This window comes from Leucopleurus acutus (assembly GCF_964270905.1).
Source record: "Leucopleurus acutus genome assembly, chromosome: X".
NCBI classification, from domain to species: Eukaryota; Metazoa; Chordata; class Mammalia; order Artiodactyla; family Delphinidae; genus Leucopleurus; species Leucopleurus acutus.
Window position 1 is genome coordinate 14,896,793 of NC_139148.1, and position 18,902 is coordinate 14,915,694.

General features: G+C 39.1%; 1 protein-coding gene across 1 annotated transcript in view; it reads left to right on the forward strand.

Annotated features, from left to right (window-relative positions):
* Nucleotides 1-18,902, forward strand: part of CDKL5 (cyclin dependent kinase like 5) — a gene marked incomplete at its 3' end in the record, with an annotated part of 182,957 nt that overhangs the window by 142,230 nt on the left and 21,825 nt on the right. Inside the window, exons 10-12 of the mRNA XM_082864224.1 lie at nucleotides 5,127-5,207; nucleotides 10,574-10,725; nucleotides 15,865-16,831. Of these exons, the coding sequence (XP_082720350.1) occupies nucleotides 5,127-5,207; nucleotides 10,574-10,725; nucleotides 15,865-16,831 (1,200 nt within the window). The remainder of the gene's footprint in view (nucleotides 1-5,126; nucleotides 5,208-10,573; nucleotides 10,726-15,864; nucleotides 16,832-18,902) is intronic.

Here is an 18,902-nt window from a genome sequence, read left to right on the forward strand (position 1 = left end):
GAGTGTGGAAGAAAGAAAGGAACAGAAATGCAAACATTTCTCTTCCATCCCCTTCCTGCTTTCTCTCTCTTCCAAATCTGTCTGAGTTACCTCAGGCAAGTTTCTTTTTTCTCCTTTTATTTTTGCTTTTGTAAGCTGAAAAATAACCAAATTATGACCATTAATTAGGGTACAAATAGTTCAACAGTTATTGAGCATTTGTCCTACTAGATGCTGAAAATATGATAATAAATAGGACTTGCCCTCAGTCCAGAAGAAAGGAAAATCTATTCTAGTCAGAAATAAAGCAAGTCATAACTAATGAATTACTGTCTCACTGAGAATGCATCCAAACTCCTTCCCATCAGACCTTGCCTTTTCTGGGCCCTTCTAGCTCCCTGACTTCAGCTCATACCCCTTTCCATTCCCATCCCTTTCCAGACTTTCATCACACTTACCTTTCTTTTTCTTTAACTTCCGTAAACATTCCCAGGTGTTCCAGCTTCATGAAATTGGCACTTGTGACTCCTTTTCCCAGGAAGGCACTTCCCTTGCATGGCCCCTTCTCATTTTATAAATCTCAGCTCCAAGAATGACCCCTGTCTCTGACCCCCCAACATACGTCCCCCACCTCCTTCTTGGTCTCTCCCATAGCACCCTTCTTTTTCCATCATAGCACTTATCACAGTATGTAATTATTTTGTTTATTTTTTTAATTATTAATGTTAGAAATCATCTGTTTTATTGCTGCATTTCCAGCATCTAGCTTAGCCCAGCACATGTAGTAGGGACTCGATGAATATTTGAATGCTCTCTTGAACCAATCTGCATTATCAGCAGTCAAGCTCATTTATGTTTCCCTTCTCTCCATCTCTAATGCTTCTTTCACTCTTACCACCTTTTTACCTGAATAGCCACTCCCAAACTGATTTCTCCAAGTTTCTCTCTTCACTGCAGTCTTCACATTGCTTTTAGAATGATCTTCCTGCAAACTGCCCATTTAATTCTGTCATCTTTGTGCTGAAAACCTCTGCAAGATTGCTTATTAAATTTAAACTCCTTAGGATAGCATTAAAAACCCCTTCCTTCTAGGCCTCCAGCCTTGTCTTCCACCTCTTCCTACCCCTGCCCCCTGCTCTGCAGCCACATTGAACTTGTCACCATTTCCTTGTTCCTGCAGTGCTATGTTTTCATTTCTGTAATTCTCCCAATACTTACCCCACTTCCTGGAAATCTTTCCATCCTCCCTCCCCCCAGACTCAAGTCAAGTGTCCTTCCATGAAGCCCTTCTAGACTCCTCCAAGGGGAATGGGTGCCTCCCCCTTCTGTGCTCCTGAAGCACTCTGGTCATAGCTCTTGTAGTACACATGGCAGTCTCTTTTAAGTAGCTGTTTGACACAACACTGTAAATTAACTATACTTCAATGTTTTAAAAATTGTAATAAAATTTTTTTTTTAAAAAAAAAAAAGCTTTTTGAAAAATATATCCTTACTGGACTAATGAATTTTTTAAAGAAATGAGCTATCATGGCCACCGTTATATTCACAACACACCTAGAGTTGCTCTTACTAGGTTGAATAGTATTAAATGATTGAATATTTGACCTGGAACATCAAGCTTGGTCTTCTGGCTGCATTATTCTTTGCCTGGTTAAAGAGGCTCTAAGCTGGATTCTCTGAAGAGAGTGTAAACAGATCTGCCATGGTACCTGGCTTTAATAACTTGTAAACTAGCTGAAGAATTAAGACTTTTGTGCATGAAATAATTAGAAAACAATACAATTTATGATAAAGTGTGGTATATAATAAAGTACTACATTCTTTACTACATTGTACTGTTTTCTAATACATCTAAATATAGTTGAGACCTTGAGAATGTTAAACATTCTAGAAAGTTGGCTGGATTCACTAGGAATGATATATAGAGGATTTACAGTTTGAAATGGATATTGAAGAATGAGTAGCATTTGGATTAGATAGGCTAAACAAAGGAGATCTTTTACTCCTTTGTCTATGGTCCTGTTTGTTTACAGACCTCCTCACTAAATAGTATTATCGGTAAATGGTAGAGAGTACATGACGGTGCTGCTTATAAATATCCTTTGGAGAATTGCTGCTTCCCTGACACTTTGATTTTTATAAGCCTTAATGTTTTTACATTTTAGTCTGAAAGTGTTTGTGGTGTTTTCGCTAAATTAGTTTAACCTTTTTGGAGGTTTAACCACATCTTTTGAGGGAAAAGTCTTCCTTTATCATTTACTTGAGAATGTCTGAGACATTCTCAGCTAAGCGTACAGGGTGTGTGAACTGCAGCTGCCTTGAAACATGGACTTACCAGTAACCAGTCCAGTGTGATTTGTATTTTGATTCAATTGTGTAGAGATTGGAAAATCAACAAGATGTTGCTCTAACGGTATGTATTGTTTTGAAAAAAATAACAATTGCTATCCCATAATATAGGGCATAGACTTTGAAGTTAGGCTGCTGAGGTTCAAAGCCTGACTCCATATTTACTACTTGAATGACCTAGGGCAAGTTCCTTGTGCCTCTTTTTCCTCATGTGTAAAATGGTGATAACAGAAGTACCACCTGATGGGGTTGTTGTGAAGATTAAACATTATAATATACGTAAAATGCCCAGACCAGTGCCTGACACATAGTAAGTGCTTAGTAAAGAGGCACTCTCATTGTATCATATTGGCCAAGTGATCAAGAAAGAAAGGAAAGAAAAAACAAACTACTGATTGAGATATACTTTAAACTTCTATGCTTGAGTTTTGGTTATTTGTTGAATTACCTAATATGAGAATGGTGTCTTTCTTTCAAAAAAACATTAATTAATTTTTTAAAATTAGGAGTTTGTGTGGTCATTTAAAAATCATATTTCTAATACCTTTTGACTTTGGGCATTAATTTTCTTATTGATGAAATGTTACTTCTGGAAAAAAAGAAGGGGGTATTTGGTAGCATAAGATAGGACCTCATAAGCAAGATATTAATTAAAATCTAGTGGTATAGAGTCTTTTATCACAGCATGACAGGTGTCTCTCTCTTTGGGCTGATGTTCAATGCTCCAATAACATCCAGAGGAACCTCTGTACCTCCTTTAGGAAAGGCACCCATGTTTAGAAAAAATGTGGGTTTGGATCACAGACCTGGGTGCAAATATAAGTTCTGATTTTTAATTATGTAACCTGCCTTGAACCATTTATTTGAATTTTCTGATCATCACCTTCTTCATCTCTGAAATAAGAAGAATAACAATTGTTAAAATGTCTCGCAGAGCATTACTTCCCTCAGAAATCAGTTTTAGGTTATTGCCTGTGTGTCTGTGTTAAATTCATGTTATTCCCTCTACGTCCTCTATCTAGAAGGTGCTGTCCTACTTTTCTCTGTCCTCACATTTTTTCTTATCTTTTAAAAGCTAGTTCAGATATTATCTATGTATGGATTCTTTTTTCTACAGCTGCAAACCACCTTGGCCTCTCCTTTCTCTGAGCTTCAACTAGAATTTAGTACAGTTTCGTACTGATTGCTTTCACAATCAGACTGAGGGTTGCTTACATGCAAGGTTTTGGTCTTACCCATATTCTGCATCTCCTGCCATACCTAGCACTGTGTGGGGATAACATCTTAATACCTTGTTTGAATTTTTCTACATAACTACTTCTCTCATCCACTTATTTAGCATGTTTAGAGATTTCAGGCTTTGAAATGCTCTTATGTTGGTATAAAGGAAATACAGGGAGCTAAAGGATAATTACCTAGAAAATACATTTCTTGGGAGCATTTCATTCTCCAAGTGAGTGGTAACTCATCAGACATGTATGCTGTATTTAGGGTTTATTAATCCATTCATATTCAAAATATATCTGGATGTGAATAGATTTCAAATCAGTGTATACTAACTAAATTTTTATTAAACTGATGGCTTTATTAGCATAGATTTATTCACTTGTGTTCTGAAGTTTTTTGTTTTTTGTGTTTTTTTTTTTTGCGGTACGCGGGCCTCTCACTGCTGTGGCCTCTCCCATTGCGGAGCAACAGGCTCCGGATACGCAGGCTCAGCGGCCATGGCTCACGGGCCTAGCCACTCTGCGGCATGTGGGATCCTCCTGGACCGGGGCACGAACCCGTGTCCCCTGCATCAGCAGGCAGACTCTCAACCACTGTGCCACCAGGGAAGCCCGTGTTCTGAAGTTTTACTTTGATATCCATACTTCCTTTTTTTCATCCTCACATTTGTCCATGTGGTATTTTTTAATTCCTTAAATACCCAAATATGCTTTAAATCATGAATCTGTTCAAAATAATTTGGAAATTATTAAAACTTATTTCTTCAGTTGCCAAGATAATCTCTCCCTTTGCTTTTCACAGCTCCCTATGGGAAGTCTGTAGATATGTGGTCGGTGGGCTGTATTCTTGGGAGGGAGTACATGGCGTTGGACTCTAATACTTTACCATCCACTTAGATATTGCAAAATGTGAGTTGGCAGAGGGAAGGACAGAGCATCTGAATAAACTTGACCCTTTCCCCTCATTTTATTTAAAAATGTATTTGTTAATTTAGGAGCCTGTTTGCCTTCTGTTCCAACTTACATAAAGGAAGGAATTGAAAACAGGTCATTCAAAGAGTATATTAAAAGCAATAATAGAACATGTGTCCGAATTCATTATTTCTACTTCTGTAGCCTTTCAGGTACTGGCCTTTTTCTCTTTTTTTACTTCTCTAATTTTCAGGAGTAAATGATATGTTGTTGTGAAAAGGGTGTAAGAATTGTCTGTATAAGCAGACAAATTCTATATGAACTCTATTATAACCAAATTATTTGTATAAGTAGACAAGACTGTATAAACTGAATAGTTTCAAATTTTTATATTTTGTTTTGTTTTACATGCTTCAGTGTTGTCCGACTAGATTTAAGTATCATCTTTCACTTGTGAGTTTTCCTGTCATTTAACACCCAATCCTATTAATCCCTACCTCAAATTCATAGACACCGAAAGTAATATACATGTGAAATAAATTTAACTTTGGCACTAGGGCAGTAGCTTCTGCTCATCTGCTACCTTCTCCAACACTCAAAGCACATGCACACACATACCCTTACCTACGTGCTAATACTTCTGTCATGTTGTTGTTACAGTTTCCAGCTGTTAACCATCCTCAGTCATTGGAGAGAAGATACCTTGGAATTTTAAATAGCGTTTTACTTGACTTAATGAAGGTAGGACAAGTTGATGTTATCTGTACAAAATGTCTTTTGGTTTGTGATTTCTCTTGTGTCTATATATGACCATAACCTGCTTTTATGAATTAAATGTTTTGTTATTAGGTGTATAGTGGTGAATAATGGGGCACTGTGTCATCTGAAGAGGCATGCAATTTATTTATTTATTATTTTTTTAACGTCTTTATTGGAGTATAATTGCTTTACAATGGTGTGTTAGTTTCTGCTTTATAACAAAGTGAATCAGTTATACATATACATACAGCCTGTTGCAGTTTATTTAAAATTGCAGAAGTATCTGGTATTGTAACATTCCGTCTAGACAGGACTATGAGATACCTAAATTAGATTCCTAAAATGGACAGAATAGTAACAATCTAAATATAAATAATGAGAAATAAATCATTTAAAAATTTATCCAGCACTCGAGCTGCTCAGGCATAAGGTTTTAAAACAAATCTTAAAATGAATGTTGAAAGAAAAGAGATTCTAATATTTTTTGCATATTCAAGGCCTCCCATAAGATTATTTTATCAGCGAACCTAATTCTGCTCTTTTTCTAACTTGATTTCTCTCCCTCTGGCTCTTCATTTGACAACTGCAAAATCACTGCTACTACCATGCCTGAGTGTTCCTCCTCATGCTGGTGCCCCTGTGCAGAAGGTCTTCATGCTCTGGACTACTGAAAATGTTCTCACAGTTTTTTTTGGTTTTTTTAATAAACTTCCTTTTTTAAAAAATATTTATTTATTTATGGCTGTGTTGGGTCTTCGTTGCTGTGCGCAGGCCTTCTCTAGTTGCGGCGAGCGGGGGCTACTCTGTTGCGATGCATGGGCTTCTCATTGCGGTGGCTTCTCTTGTTGCGATGCATGGGCTTCTCATTGCGGTGGCTTCTCTTGTTGCGGAGCACGGGCTCTAGGTGCGCGGGCTTCAGTAGTTGTGGCTCACGGGCGCAGTAGTTGTGGCTGGCAGGCTCTAGAGTGCAGGCTCAGTAGTTGTGGCACACGGGCTTAGTTGCTACGTGGCATGTGGGATCTTCCCGGACCAGGGCCTGAACCCGTGTTCCCTGCATTGGCAGGCGGACTCTCAGCCACTGTGCCACCAGGGAAGCTCTCTCACAGTTTCTTATTCAAGCTTTTCTACCCAAGTAGATGGCCCCTTGAGTGAGAACTACTTTTTCATATTTCTCCAGTTTTCATTGCAGCCAGCCAGTGCATAAGCAAGTGCTAGTTATTTGATAGTAGACCTTCAAAAGATACTTCTTGGGTCTTCCGTGGTGGCACAGTGGTTGGAGGTCTGCCTGCCAGTGCAGGGGACACGGGTTCGAGCCCTGGTCCGGGAGGATCCCACATGCTGCAGAGCGGCTAAGCCTGTACGCCACAACTACTGAAGCCCGCGCGCCTAGAGCCCGTGCTCCTCAACAAGAGAAGCCACGCACCGCAGTGAGAAGCCCATGCACCGCAACAAAGAGTAGTCCCCGCTCGCTGCACCTAGAGAAAGCCATGCACAGCAACAGAGAGCCAAAGCAGCCAAAAGTAAATAAATAAAATAAATTTATTAAAAAAAGAAAAAAAGATACTAGTTAATGGATCAATTTTATTTTCTGCCCGTTCAGTCAACTGTCAAAAACAGAGGAGTTTACACTGTGCACAGGACCTTTAAAGGCATACTTAGCACAGTTGGAAATTGCTGAGCAGCACTCTCAGAACTTTGCTCTGCTTTAAAACTATGTTAATCTGTGTTCCGAGGAGCCCTGTGTAAATAGGTGTGGGGGCGGAGGTGGGCGAGGGGGTGTGGCCTTTGGGAAAGGCCACTTACCATATAACCTTTCTTAGAGATTCACAATATTCATTAACTTATAAAGGCTTTCAGAAATCCCACAGTAAAGAAGCATTTCCCAAATTTAATTAAATACTAAATACTTAAAAAAAAATAAAATGCTACAGCACTAGTTCTTCTGAACACAGATTGAGAGATGCTATTTAAAAAATCCTCAAGGCTCTTTAAGGTTAATTAGGCATAAATTATCTCTTAAATCATTTGCGTTATGTCATATGTTCTTTCACACAGTCAGTGTTTATTTATCAGGGCTTTAATTAGTTGGTAACTTTTAAAATGTAAATAGAGTAAAATAGAAGAACTGAAATACAATTTCGTGTTTTCTACCTTTTGTCTCTTTTAGTTAAAAATAACTGAACTTCTTTTGTTAAATCATTACCAAATGTAATTACCAAGTATCAGCATAGCACCTGGTAAACGCTAACACAGATAGAAATACGAAGATAACCTGAACCATTATGCATTTACACCAGTTTGAAAGTTGAACAGTTGAATTCCCATTCATTTAATATATTTACCCTCAAATTTCTTTAATGTTAAATAAACATTTTATTGAAGCGTATATTTAGAAGGTACACAAATTATAAATGTACCTCAGAGTAAGACCTTATAATGTAAACGTATCCATGTAACCCCACCCGGATTGAGATACAGGAAATTATTAACACCCCGGAAATCTCTTCATGACCCCTTCCCAGGTGCCCCTTCCCACTCTTGGAAACCAGGACTTTGACCTCTATCACCAAAGGTTAATACTGCCTTGTTATTATTGAATGTTATATAAATAGAATTATTCCTTTTGTCTTTTAGCTATTTTTGAAAATGAATTTGAAAAATAAATAGTACCATTTATCCTTTCATGAAGAAATTTATTCTCTATGCCATCCCCTAAAGCAGATTTGATAATTTTGTCCATATATAAATACCTAAAATGGCCGTCTCATCCTGCGTCTATTTATACGTATCAGCCATTTTAGTGGGGATACAAGTTACCAGAATTAATCAAAGCTCCTAATAATATAAAGAATAGCTACAATAATTATATGGGCTCTATTTTAGTTAAAATTGTTTTTTCCCCCAAATACTGAATTTTGAAACTATTTACTAAGTTTCATACTTTCCTCATAATGACCTCATCCTTCCAGGTGTTTGAAAATTAACAGCTGTGTTCATAAATATAAAAATAGTTCATTGTATGTGCAGCAATTTCTACCCTTGTTAATCTTAAATAAATGAAAATAGCACTTTAATGCTAGTAGATGTTTAGCTTCTAAAAGGTCGTATGTACTTTAATTTCCTTTGTTTTTAACTAGTACCATACAGTTGAAACCATTTTGATATTAACTGCCTTAACTGCCAGTAAGACCAAAATCATTTCATATACCTCCACAGTTTTTGTTTTCTAATAAAGAAGGAGAAAGCATTGAGATAATTTTAGAGTTGTGTCTGAGTCAACATAGGATAGGATACGATAGGATCAGAATTCAAATTTTCTGTGGTGCTAGGTTGAAGGTGGTTGTCTGAAATTGAATTCTGGCTTATTGAGAACAAATTGAGGTTTGTTCTCACTGTTCAGTAGTGGATCACAAAGAAATTGACTGTGGGCAAAGCCAATGAAAGTGAGCTAGAGACGCATTTGGGAATGCTGGAATTTCACCCTTTCTCCTTTCTCTGAGGGAAAATGCCCATCACTTAAAAGAACAAATGTCAGTGTGCTCTATTGAGTTGTGTTAGGTTATGTAGGTTATGCTTCTTTATGTATTTGCCTAACTTGTCAATAAAACTCAATTAATTTTTAAAATAAATTTATTTATTTGTTTGTTTATTTACTTATTTTTGGCTGTGTTGGGTCTTCGTTGCTGCCTGCGGGCTTTCTGTAGTTGCAGTGAGCGGGGGGCTACTCTTCTTTGCGGTGCGCGGGCTTCTCATTGCAGTGGCTTCTCTTGTTGCAGAGCACAGGCTCTAGGCACACAGGCTTCAGTAGTTGTGGCACATGCGCTCAGTAGTTGTAGCGCACGGGCTTAGTTGCTCCGTGGCATGTGGGATCTTCCCAGACCAGGGCTCAAACCCATGTCCCCTCCATTGGCAGACGGATTCTTAACCACTGCACCACCAGAGAAGCCCCAAAATCAATTAATTTTAATAATGATTCACCTTTTAAAATCTTGTCCAATTACTAATCAGATAAATAATGTTAGAAGAAAACATTTTAGTTGTTAAAAAAATTAGTACTTTAATAAAGAACACATACAAATAAATTAGGAAAATTACACAAATAGAAAAATATGAAAAGAAGGAATATAAGTAAACATAAAAATATTCAACCTCACTATTAATCAAAGATATGAATTAAAACAGCTGTGAGATACCATTTTTTAAATAGGTAATTTATAAGTATGTGCTAAAAAGAATGATAATGCCTATTATTGATGAGGGTGCCAGGAAATTGGTAGACTCTCAATTGCTCAGAGAAGTACTATTTGAGACAACCTTCCTAGGGGGTAATTTGGCAACACATAGAAGATAATCCTTAAGGGTTTGCATACCTACCAGTTCCATATCTGGGAACTCATCCTATGCAAGGGATCATGGATATATGCAATGATTTCAGGTGTACATCACAGCATTAATTATAATAGTGCAAAGTGGCAGCCACCTAAACATCCAACAATAAATCATTAAATAAATCATACCACAAACTTCCATGTAGTCATTTAAAACATGTTGTAAAGTTATTTGTTGCATCATTGTTCACAATACTAAAAGAAGGAAAACAAAATGCTGCCTAAGGTACATCTAAAATTGAGGCTGTTTACTGATATGGAATGATCTCTTAAGATCTAATGTTGAGTGGAAAGAAAGCTAAGTGCAGCCTATTGTGTGTATGCTACTGTTTGGATAAAATAAAAGGAGCAGATAGAGATATGTACAAAGTACCTGTGGAAGGATTCACAAGATGCTGGTACCATGGGCTGCCTCCAGAGAGGAGGACAAGAAAAAGATGAAGAATGTATATTCTTTGATATGAATATATACTTATTTAAAAATATATTTTAGGGAATTCCCTGGCAGTGTAGTGGTTAGGACTCCGTGCTTTCGCTGCCGAGGGCTCGGGTTCGATCCCTGGTCAGGGAACTAAGATCCCACAAGCTGCATGTTGCATCCAAAAATAAAAATATATTTTAGATGTTTAAATTATGTTGTAAAAAATATTTTTGATTAGTAAGTGAAAAGTACAGTATACAAAACTTATTTGTATAATATAAGCCAGATTTTAGAAAAGAAAAAATATATACATGATATTTTTTAAAGGGCTGGGAGGGCATATTCCCAGAGGACAACAATGGTAAGGTTATGGGTGATTTAGATAGTCCTTTAAAAAAATTTTTTTTGGACTAAACTCTGTTTGCTAGATATTCTGCAATGACCATGTATTTCTTTTATAAGGAAAAGAAATACGGTTTTTATTACAATTTAAATTTGACTTTGTGATGTTCTTTCCAACCCTAACTTTATTTCCTAAGAATTTACTGAAGTTGGACCCAGCTGACAGATACTTGACAGAACAGTGTTTGAATCACCCTACATTCCAAACCCAGAGACTTTTGGATCGCTCCCCTTCAAGGTCAGCAAAAAGAAAACCTTACCACGTGGAAAGCAGCACTTTGTCTAATAGGTAAATATTCCCTTTTAAGGAAATACAGATGCAGTATTGGTCTTACAAGTAGGTGGAGGAGGTGGCTGCTTAAATGATGCAATTAGAGAAAAGAAGGAAAGCCCTCCTTATTCAGAAATATCTTTCTTATGCTTATTGCATGATTCAGAACCATAATTAAAGAGTTGTGTGGGTCATAAAGACTTTATCTTTTACAAGATTTTCCAAGGGAAACCTATTCATTCCCTGGGAAAGGTAGCATGGGTTAGCAACTAAGGGGGTTTCTGGCCTCATAAGCTAGAAGATCCTGTGTACATGGGACCCAGGGGTGATTCCTGGAGGAAGAAGGATGGGTGAGGGCAAAGGGATTCCTGAAGGGAGCGGAGGAGGCCAAACACAGGTGGGTGGGAAGGCACCTAGGAAAACCTTTGCAACTGAACCAAGTAGTTCTGGCTCCATAGCAGGGGCTTGTGTTTTTGTTGCCCTTGTCTTTTAATCATTGAGTTGAGAAATTAGTTTTTCATAAGAATAAGAATATAGAAATAGTAAAGTTAGTTTGGTAGATAGTGATTAAAATGGATGCTTTCTAATGTAATTTTCAGCATAATCTCTAAAAAAACATCTATTTCCTGGGGCAGGGGAAGCAAGGAGGGGCACAAGGAGTTGGACCCTGCAATCAGGTTCTCTCCCCAAAATTGACATTCCTTAATTCTGTTGGCTGCATTTTCAGGGGCAGGTCCTTCCTCTCCTTGTCTTCCTTCCTCTTCCAAGAAGCTGGTCTTGTCATCTAGCATTGCTTAAATTATGGAAGATAGGAAATAGTTTATCTTATCTACTATTAGAAGAGAAGTAGAAAACAATAATTCTTAATATGAAGCTTTTCTTATATAAGTTTTTCCCATATCCCCCCCTTTCTCTCCACATAGAACAATTATTATTAATTTTTTTTTTGTGGTACGTGGGCCTCTCACTGTTGTGGTCTCTCCCGTTGTGGAGCACAGGCTCCGGACGCACAGGCTCAGTGGCCATGGCTCACGGGCCCAGCCGCTCCGCGGCATATGGGATCTTCCCGGACCGGGGCACGAACCCGCATCCCCTGCATCGGCAGGCGGACTCTCAACTACTGTGCCACCAGGGAAGCCCTGAACAATTATTTTTAACCAATTGGAATTTTGAAAGCTTAAGACGTGGTACTTTTTAGATCTGTGAGTGCATCTATAAATAAGCAATAACCATTTACCCTGTATTTTCTCTGCTTAACTGCGATGGTGTGATTGTGTTTTATAGCTGTTCTCTATTTAAAATGAGTGGTTTGGTCATTGTTTCCCTCACATCTTATAAAACACTCTTACCTGTTTGTTTTCAAGGAGGCCTGGGAGCAGATTCAAATTCTATTTCGCCAAGTTTGTGTTCACTTTGTTGTCAGTTTCCATGAGATCAGTGCACTAAGGCAAGGACCAGTATTCATCTTTCAGTTGCTCCTTTGAGTTTAGGAGGTTCACATTATGCCTGTGTCTTATCTGGGGTCACTCCCAGTTCAGGTGCTTTTGTCTCCCTTCTACCTTGATTGTCACTTGACTCCTCTAGTTTACATTTGCAAAGAAGAAGGATCTCAATAGAAAGTTCAGTAGACTGATGATAAATTTTTGATTTGTGCTGTAGTGATGGGTGGTATAACCATACCATAAAAGGAGGCCTGTGTATTCATCCTGTAATGACTCACTTGGGAGAAATCCCCATGGGGGTCCATGGCTCTCCTTGGGAACCCTCTTCAGGCATCTGTCAAGGAGGATGTGTGTGGCCATGAGGATACGGTTCATATAGGTTTTTGAGGAGTCCTACAAAATCTCCTTTTGAAGCAGATGAGAATAAAAATTATAAGTAAATAAAAATCTCTGGAAGAATTTGTTTTCAGGTCTTGACACTGTATTAAATATATTAAAGAAACAGTCCTAACTGGTTTCTCTAGGAAAGAAACCATTAGCTCAGTTTACACATATCTGGAAATATTTCTGCTCCACGCTTGCCTACGGTCCATATTTCCTCCATGGAAGCTCTTGTTGGGGACACTAATTCTGCACAAACCATGGCTCCGTTGGACTTCCTAGCACCATTGTAGAGATGTTCAGGGCACCATATCGTGTTGGTGCCCTGCCTTGTCCCTGAGACACACCAGTATCGTCATACACATATCCTCACACACCCTGTCTTCTGTCTTCCACGTTCATGTCTCTGTAGGAGAAGCAGTGGACTCTGCATTACCTAGCCCTTGCCTAAGTCTCCTTCAGACTCTCCTGAGGTTCCGTTCACCTTGGACATGGTGGGATGGTGCTTCATCCTGCCACACACTGCCCTCTCAGCAGTCCTGCTTCGCCAGTCTTCCCCATAAAAATGTAGTTTTGCGTCTTTGATGTTTGGTTTGAAAAGTTATTTTAACTAGAAATTAACCATCTATCTATCCATCCTGCCAACCATTTAAGAAGGGTTTATATATAAAATCCTCTTAAGTGGTTGGCAGTTTAACACAGATTCCTTACAGTTGTGTGTCAAAGAGATATATGGAATTTCTAAAGCAGTTTTTTATTGTGCTTTGGCAGAGCTCCAATTTGAAGACAATATGATGTCCTTTCGATGTAAGAGTTGTGTGCAGAGCTCAGTGGCTTCAGATTAATACCAAGACAGAAACTTTCAGAATAGCGGTTTAGGCACTTTGTACATTTATGGGAAACCTAACTCTGTGACAAATGTTTCCACCGTAACTTTATAGCCTCTCTTTTCACATTAGAAATTATATCTTACGTTACTATGAATATGTTCTTCGTAACATACGTAGGTTTGTGCTCCACATTGAGAGCAGTGTTTCCAAGAGTTTCAAAAGCTGTAGCAGCTATCTTCACTCTTCTCTACCCTTTTCTGGATGTCCTCTTTGGCGCTTTGGACATTTCACAACATCTGCATGAGTTATCTCTGCGATTACCCTCTCTAGGCCTGAAGGAGAAAGAGGAAGAAATAGGGTTGTGAGAGTCCAGGGGAGCCAGGCAGGGGAAACCACCCTGTGGGAGCTGTAATCTAGAGGCACAGCTATGATCTGAGTCAGGGAGCCACTGCCGGGGGAGACAGCCCCCAGCCCCTTGCACTGCTAAGCCCAACTGGGAGTTAGGTGACAAGGGAGGCTGGGTGACACTCTTCAGTGTTGGGTTCCCCAGACCCAGGCTGGGGCAGAGAGGAATGGAGAATGGACTGGGGGTTGGGCACGTGGGAAATAACCAACACACTTACATCTATTTATGGGTGAGACTGTCTATCATCATTTGGGTATTTTGAGAAGTTGCTGAGATATTTTAGTTACCAGGATGTAAGTTGACAAACAACTCTAATGGTTTAAAACCTGACATGAGGACTGTCCTCTATAGATCTGGAGATAGACTCTGTTAACATCATTTAACAGAAAGTGAAACTTTCCTTTCTTTGTAATTTCTTTCTGGGTCTGCCATTTAGTTAGCTCATATTTTTCTTTTTTAAACAAAATTCACATTTTATTTAGGTTGAAATAAACTATACAAAATTGATTTTCTTCACCCAAAATAACAGCAATATCTTCTGTATTATTCCTAGATAAACCGTAAAACACTTATTTTTGTAGGTTTTCTAGGTTTTGCTTGTAAATCAAGATGAGGCAGTAGATACAGTCACGGAAAAAGACAGAAGAAGACAGACAAATCAGTTGTCAGTATCCATGGCCTCTGATCCTGCCAGTTAGCTCATATTTAAGTGACCTTATTTAATGTTGCAATTTTTGTGACCCAATTGGGAGAGATATTAGTAAGTGCGTTTTGGAGATGAGGTCTTCCACACTATTACAGGCATGCTTGATATCAGATACTTTTTAACACTCCTCTGCAAGGTAGGAGGAAAGGATGAGGGCCCTTACCTTTGATGCCTGAAAGAGTGGATTCTCATAGACAAAATAGGAAGGCATAGTTTCACAGATTACCACTCTACAGGGGAAAAAAATGGGACTTTTCCTCTAATTAGTGTGCAATGGGAACAAAACTCTCCCAGATCAAACCGTCTTTAGCAATAGCAATTTATGCAGCAAATTTTTTGGAATGCATAGTAAAAAGGGAATTGTGTAAGTTATTGTTCATTTAAAAGCATTCTTACCTATCTCAAACCACAATTTGGTCCTTTAAATAGTTACAGTAGAACAAACTGACCTTGCTGCGATGTCAGCTTCAGCTTTCAAATAGAGGACAGGGTTTTCCTCAGGATTTATATTTTGTATTTTAAACCAAGTAGGAAATGAAGCTTTCAGTCCTAAAGATTTCAGTCCAGATGAAGCCTCAGCCCATTTGTAATAATGAAGTGTGAAATGAAGAAGAGAATAAATTGTGTCTTTTGGAGAGAAATTACCTGTTTAGATCCCTGTGATCCTGTTAGAGACATGCTCCTGTTTAGTGTACAGGAGGTATCTGACACTGACATGCCCCGAGTATTGCTGCTTCTCTAATACATAAACGTTGATCATCCTGTTTTCCAACAAACCTCACTAGGCAGTTCACACTTCTTTTCAGAGTATCATTTTCTTTTCTTGAGTACCTTGGTAGAATTCTCATTCATTGATTATACAGGCTAAAGACAAAAGACATTGGTGCTTGTGTGTATGTGCTGTGAGTGTGTATCTCTGAGGCAGGCTGTGAGTTTTACAAATAAAAACGAAGTTCAAGGAACACAGTGATCTGCAAGTCTAAATGTCTCCTTCTGATGTTCAAGCAGACAAAGAGTCATAAAGAGTTTGCCTATAGCTCAGCCCTCTTCTTCTTTGCAGGCTTTCTACAGTACACACGCATGTGAGCACCAACATAGCAAAAGCATGTTTGCCCAGATTATCAGTTAGAAGCTGTGTTGGCAGTAAGTTAGCTGAGCATTTAAGAATGCCAAAGCACTTCATCAGGACCAGTGCTTTGTGGCAGAGTGACTTGATCTAAGCAACTTAATTCTTATTGATAGATTACATGTTATTTATAGTCACATGTTTGAGAGAGTTACTGTTTTTAGTCTTTGCAGTGTTTTAGGTATTTGTTCTTTTTTGTTTTAATGATACTTTTTGTGCCTCTGCTCTTGAGGGAAACTGATATACTTCTTTCATTTTTGACATAGAAACCAAGCCAGCAAAAGTGCGGCTTTGCAGTCTCATCACAGATCTAACAGCAAGGACATCCAGAACCTAGGTGTGGGTCTGCCCCGGGCTGACGAAGGTCTTCCTGCCAACGAAAGCTTCCTGAACGGAAACCTTGCTGGAGCTACTCTTAGTCCCATGCACACCAAAACCTACCAAGCGGGCAGCCAGCCTGGGCCTACCAGCAAAGATCTGACCAACAACAACATACCACACCTTCTCAGCCCAAAAGAAGCCAAATCAAAGACAGAGTTTGATTTTAATATTGACCCAAAGCCTTCGGAAGGCCCGGGCACGAAGTACCTCAAATCAAGCAGCAGATCTCAGCAGAACCGGCACTCATTTATGGAAAGTTCTCAGAGCAAAGCCGGGACGCTGCAGCCCAGTGAAAAGCAGAGTCGGCATAGCTACATCGACACCATTCCCCAGTCCTCTAGGAGTCCTTCCTATAGGACCAAGGCCAAAAGCCATGGGGCATTGAGTGACTCCAAGTCTGTGAGCAACCTTTCCGAAGCCAGGGCCCAGATCGCAGAGTCCAGTACCAGTAGGTACTTCCCATCCAGCTGTTTGGACTTGAACTCTCCCACCAGCCCAACCCTCACCAGGCACAGCGACACAAGAACTTTGCTCAGCCCCTCGGGGAGAAATAACCGAAGTGAGGGCACTCTTGACTCACGCCGAACCACAACCAGGCATTCTAAGACGATGGAGGAGTTGAAGCTGCCCGAACACATGGACAGCAGCCATTCACATTCGCTGTCTGCGCCTCATGAATCCTTTTCGTATGGGCTTGGCTACACCAGCCCCTTCTCCTCCCAGCAGCGTCCACACAGGCATTCCATGTACGTGACCCGGGACAAAGTGAGAGCCAAAGGCTTGGACGGAAGCTTGAGCGTAGGGCAAGGGATGGCGGCCAGAGCCAACAGCCTGCAGCTCTTATCACCTCAGGTACAACTTAGGACCTTGACCAGATCTGTCGGCTCATCATGGAAAGGTGGTGCGGGGATGTGATGGGGTCAGTGTGCAGTTGTCCCTACTGCAGGAGGTCATACTTTCTTGATAGGACACATTTAAGGAAGCAATATTTGAAGGACTAATCTGTTAAAAAAATTTTTTTTAGTTACTTAAGCTAATTGTTGAGTACTCAACGCAGAAAGCTTTTTTTCAAAATCCGTTTTCCTTTCTTAAATGTTCCTTTCTGGCATATTTTGTTCATATTTTGTACTATTTTTTTTCATTAATTTTTTATTGAAGTATAGTTGAATTACAGTGTGTTAATTATTGCTGTACAGCAAAGTGACTCAGTTATACATATATATACATTCTTTTTCATATTCTTTTCCATTATGGTTTATCACAGGATATTGAATATAGTTCCCTGTGCTGTACAGTAGGACCTTGTTGTTTATCCATTCTGTATATACCCGTTTGCATCTGCTAATCCCAAACTCCCAATCCAACCCTCTCTCACCTCCCTCCCCCTTGGCAACCACCAGTCTGTCCTCTATGTCCCTGATTTTGTTTCTGTTTCATAGATAGGTTCATTTGTGTTGTATTTTAGATTCCACATGTAAGTGATATCATATGTTATTTGTCTTTCTCTTTCTGACTTAATTCACTTAATATGATACTCTCTGGTTGCATCCATGTTGCTGCAAATGGCATCATTTCATTCGTTTTATGGCTGAGTAGTATTCCGTTGTATATATGTACCACATCTTCTTTATCCATTCCTCTGTCGATAGACATTTAGGTTATTTCCATGTCTTGGCTATTGTGAATAGTGCTGCTGTGAACATAGGGGTGTATGTATTTTTTTGAATTATAGTTTTGTCCAGATATATGCCCAGGAGTGGGATTGCTGGATCATATGGTAGCTCTATTTTTAGCTTTCTGAGGAACCTCCATACTGTTTTCCACAGTGGCTGCACCAACTTACATTCCCAGTAGCAGTGTAGGAGGGTTCCCTTTTCTCCATACCCTCTCCAGCATTTGTTATTTGTAGACTTTTTATTGATAGCCATTCTGACCGGCATGAGGTGGTACCTAATTGTAGTTTTGATTTGCATTAGAGAATCCTAGTTTGATTTATTACAGAATTCATCAGCTATATGGGTTAGTTTTTAATTTTCTCAAAATTCAGTGTGAATTCATGGGAATTTTCTCTAATCTGTCCAAACCACATTTGCTTAAATCAAACCCTTTTGCTAATACCTTACTCGATATCTTAACTGAATTGAAAAGTTTTAAATTTATCCAGAACGATAGGTAAATATAACTTCAGGCCAGGATAAATGCTAATTTTCAGTCTTTTGGGTTGTTTTTAAATCCCAAGGCAATGTTTTTAGCATAATGCTGCCTCTATCTTACTGATCTTCAGACTCTAGAACTGACACTAACCTATTTAAAAGAAGCAGCATTCTTGTAACAGAACACATATTTTTAAAATTATATTTTCGTGATATGAAACATTCACCTGCATCAAAGAAATGAAGGTGGAGAAAAACCAGTGTTAGAAGAAGAAAAGAGTGTCATGTAGGAAAAGTACTCTCCTTTTAGAAGATACAAAAATTGGTTCATCGGCGTGTGTCAGAGCTCCAGAAAATAAGATGGACTGTGCAGTGGGAAGCTTAGCAAGATCAGTGCTGGGGAGGGGGAGACTGTCAATAACTGAGCAGTTGGTATAGCAAAGCAGCTAAGATCTTGAGCTGGAAAGCCCGGCAGCCAGTCCTGCAGTGTGCTTCAAACTCTGTAAATTTGGGAAAGTGATAATCTTTCTGTGCCTTGATACCTCATCTGAGTGTTGTTGTGAGGATTAAACATGGTGTATAAAGCACTGTGTGCCCTATGCCAGGCACAGAGTATATGTCTTAGTTGTTGCTACTGCTTCTGGGATGATGGGGGCTGTTCTTTAGACACTGAATACCTTCTCTATGCTGGGTATTCTTGGGCACTCAAAAGAGTCTGAGACAGGGTTCTTGCTCTTGAGAAATTTATCTTCTCTCAAGGAAGATTAAAT